Source organism: Jaculus jaculus, chromosome 12 (genome assembly GCF_020740685.1).
Source record: "Jaculus jaculus isolate mJacJac1 chromosome 12, mJacJac1.mat.Y.cur, whole genome shotgun sequence".
Lineage (NCBI taxonomy): Eukaryota > Metazoa > Chordata > Mammalia > Rodentia > Dipodidae > Jaculus > Jaculus jaculus.
The window spans coordinates 69,936,672-69,939,922 of NC_059113.1; the positions used below are offsets into that span (position 1 = coordinate 69,936,672).

General features: G+C 43.6%; 1 protein-coding gene across 1 annotated transcript; it reads left to right on the plus strand.

Moving 5' to 3' along the window:
- The first annotated feature begins 277 nt into the window (after window positions 1-277).
- LOC101612403 (ADP-ribosylation factor-like protein 6-interacting protein 1) lies at window positions 278-1,627 on the plus strand. Its single transcript, XM_004667025.2, has 2 exons — window positions 278-493; window positions 560-1,627. The coding sequence occupies exons 1-2, from the start codon at window positions 321-323 to the stop codon at window positions 1,026-1,028; spliced, it is 642 nt and encodes a 213-aa protein (XP_004667082.2). The 5' UTR covers window positions 278-320; the 3' UTR covers window positions 1,029-1,627.
- The last annotated feature ends 1,624 nt before the right edge of the window (window positions 1,628-3,251 follow it).

Here is a 3,251-nt window from a genome sequence, read left to right on the forward strand (position 1 = left end):
TAAAAAATATTTTTTGTTTTTATTTATTTTATAGAGAAAGAGAGAGAGAAAGAATGGGTGCACCAGTGCCTCCAGCCACTGCAAACGAACTCCAGATGTGTGCGCCCCCTTGTGCATCTGGCTAACATGGGTCCTTAGGAATGGAACCTGGGTCCTTTGGCTTTGCAGGCAAATGCCTTAATTGCTAATGCAACCCTTCAGCCCTCATTTAATCAAAGAATTGTATAAAAAGAAAACTGAGGCTCGCGCTGCTCTTTGGGTGTGGGCGAAGGTGAGGCTGGAGGGCAGCTTGTATTCATTGCGATCACACCTCTTGTACCATGGCAGAGGGAGATAACCACAGCACGAACCTGCTGGCTGTGGAAACTGCAAATCTGGAACAGCAGCTGCAAGGATGGGGAGAGGTGATGCTGATGACAGACAAGGTCCTGCGGTGGGAGAGAGCCTGGTTTCCATCTGCCATCAAGGGTGTTGTCTCTTTGCTGTTCCTACGGTATTGTGATCTCCAGTTTTTGGCTACTGATATTTACATTAACCACTGCAGCTGCGACATCACCAGGATTATCTATTACCTTGATCCATCTGTGCTGTCTGGTGTTTCCTGTTTGGTTATGTTTTTATGCTTGGCTGATTACCTTGTTCCCATTCTAGCTGCTAGGATCTTTGGCTCCAATAAATGGGCCACAGAACAGCAGCAAAGATTCCATGAAATTTGCAGCAACTTAGTAAAAACTCGACGCAGAGCTGTGGGCTGGTGGAAACGCCTCTTTACCCTAAAGGAAGAAAAGCCTAAAACTTACTTCATGAACACGATCAGTTCCCTTGAGGCAGTTGCTTGGGTGGGACAGCAAGTGCGCAACCTTCTTCTCACCTACCTGATTGTGACTTTTGTACTGTTGCTTCCTGGACTAAACCAGCACGGAATCATATCGAAGAACATTGGCATGGCCAAGATGGAGATAAACAAGCTTCTCAAACAAAAAGAAAAGAAAAATGACTTATGCATCTGCCTTACTTGCTCTGGTTAGTGGAATTTGCTCTGTCCCTGGGAACAGTCTGTGATAAGCTGTCTGGATACTAAAATGTTACAGAAGTAGCTCTTTGCTCCCCTGGTTCTGCCCTTGTTAATATGAATTCACACTTCCCAAATGAGGTTTGTGCATAGCATCTTAGTGGAATGGACAACTTCTTAGGATGACTTGTTTTGATTTTTCTCACCCAGGGCTGATGGAATTTTCACTTTGGGTAATTTCAGTTGTGAGCTTTACTATTGTACAGGTAACAGTAACTGGCTAGTGGTTAATGATTGCTTTAGCTAGATTTAAGGTAGTGGTCTGTGGCTACAGGAAGCTGGTTCTACTGTCTGCTTCCACATTCTGCTTCAAAAAACTGTCTGGCTTCATGAATAGAGACCAAGTTTACCACTTTTGATGAAGAGACCAAGTAACTTCCATTCCTCACTCTGTTTCTTGACCATGGAGAAGAGTCCCCATGGACAAGGTGAAACTTGATTCCATGCCCTAGTATATCTAGGCTTTTCTCCAGTGCAAACTGTAGCCATATTTAGGGAATAATTTCTCCCTTGCTCCCCATGAGGAACCTGGCCAGCTTAGAGCTCTTGTTCCCCTCACTCACTACTTCCATTCTGTAGGTCTGTAAAGGGTTTTGGACAGTAGAGTGCTCAAGAATTTTGGCATACTGATCATTTCAGATTTTTACCTAACTTAAAAGTACAAGTAGGTTCTGAAGATACATGTCTGACCTTTCCTGCAGAATCAGCCAGGAAGGGACATAAGTCTTCCTTTGTTTATATAGTAGAAAGTAAAACAATTTTCTATTTTTTAAGACCAGAAAAGACCTTCAAAAAAAGAAGCCTCAAAATTCTCACTTCATGGTACCATTGGCTGTGTCTCAGTCATGCGGGTTTGGTGTTGGAGCTGGAGCAGCAGCAGTGTTTGAACGCAAGCAGGGCCTGTGGGGAAGAGGGCTTGTGTGGGGGCTGGCTTCTGGTCCGCATGGATCGTCTCGTTCCTTTGTCAGCTTACTCTAGCACTCTGCATCTCAGCTGGACATGTAGTTGAAATCTAGGATTAATCTTTGAGGGCCAAAAGTGTGACACACTTGGAACAATGACTTAATCAAGTTGTAACACAATTTTGTGGTCATTGCGCTGATGCTGTAAAGTCTGTACCTTGCGGTGTGTCTGTCCTCAAGTACTTCCTTCCCTCCAGCACTGCTGTAAACACTGGCGCCCATTGTAGCATATGTTTGTTTGTTTTAAATGTTTCAAATAACAACTACCTTAATTTTACAGTTTCCTTGTAAATAAGCCTGTCTTCCTATCTGAATTTGTCTATGTGAATGTCATACCAATAAACTACTTTGGCAGTTTGATAAATGGGAAAACATAAAAAAAAATTTAAAGGCAAAAAACAAAAAGAAAACTGAGAAGAATAGCTATTAAATTATAATATTTATTGAGGGAAGAAATGCCAAGGAAAGGCACCTATATGGCTAGAGATCTCATGTGGAGGGCCTGGGGTGAAAAGCATGTAAACAAAAGAGAAAAGAAAGTTCAAGGAGCTCCTGCCACGTGGAAAGCTGGAGGGGATAAAGAACCCTTGTTCAGAGTAAGGTCTAGAGCACTGTACTGTCTGGGCCTGGGCTAGGGTCTAGGCTGAGCCCCTCCCACAGCTGGAAGTTCCCAAGTGATCAGAGAGCCTACCCTCCCCTTGCAAAGGTATTTATAACATTAGAGTGGTGGGTTGTCTTCTGCGTTAGTTGAACCAAAGGGCCCGCTGGTTTGTTAGGGCTAGTGGCTGTCTCAGAGATTATCTCTGGCACCAAGTTCTGGAGGCTGAGCTTGACCAACCACAGTGTTTAAATCCTCCCAGGATGGGTCTTGACTGTTTGTGGAAAAAATAGGTCTGGGGCAGTAGGCAAGAAGAAGTCAAATCATCTTGGATTTCTAGCAAGTGCAAACTTGTCTGCACCTTTCAGCTTCAGGGGTCCAGTAACCCAAACTCTATCACCCCTCTCAGGTTGCAGAGTGATTTCCGTCCCAAGCAGTGCATACTGAGGAAAGGTTTGTCTTTGTGTCTGTTCTGCAGCACCAACACAGTGGTGCAGTCCTAGACTGCATGATCAAAAGTAAACCATATTTCAAAGAAAAATATTTAGACTATAATACTAAGATGACACTAGGAAAATTAACGGCCTCTATAAATTAGGATGGCCAGCTTTAATATTGA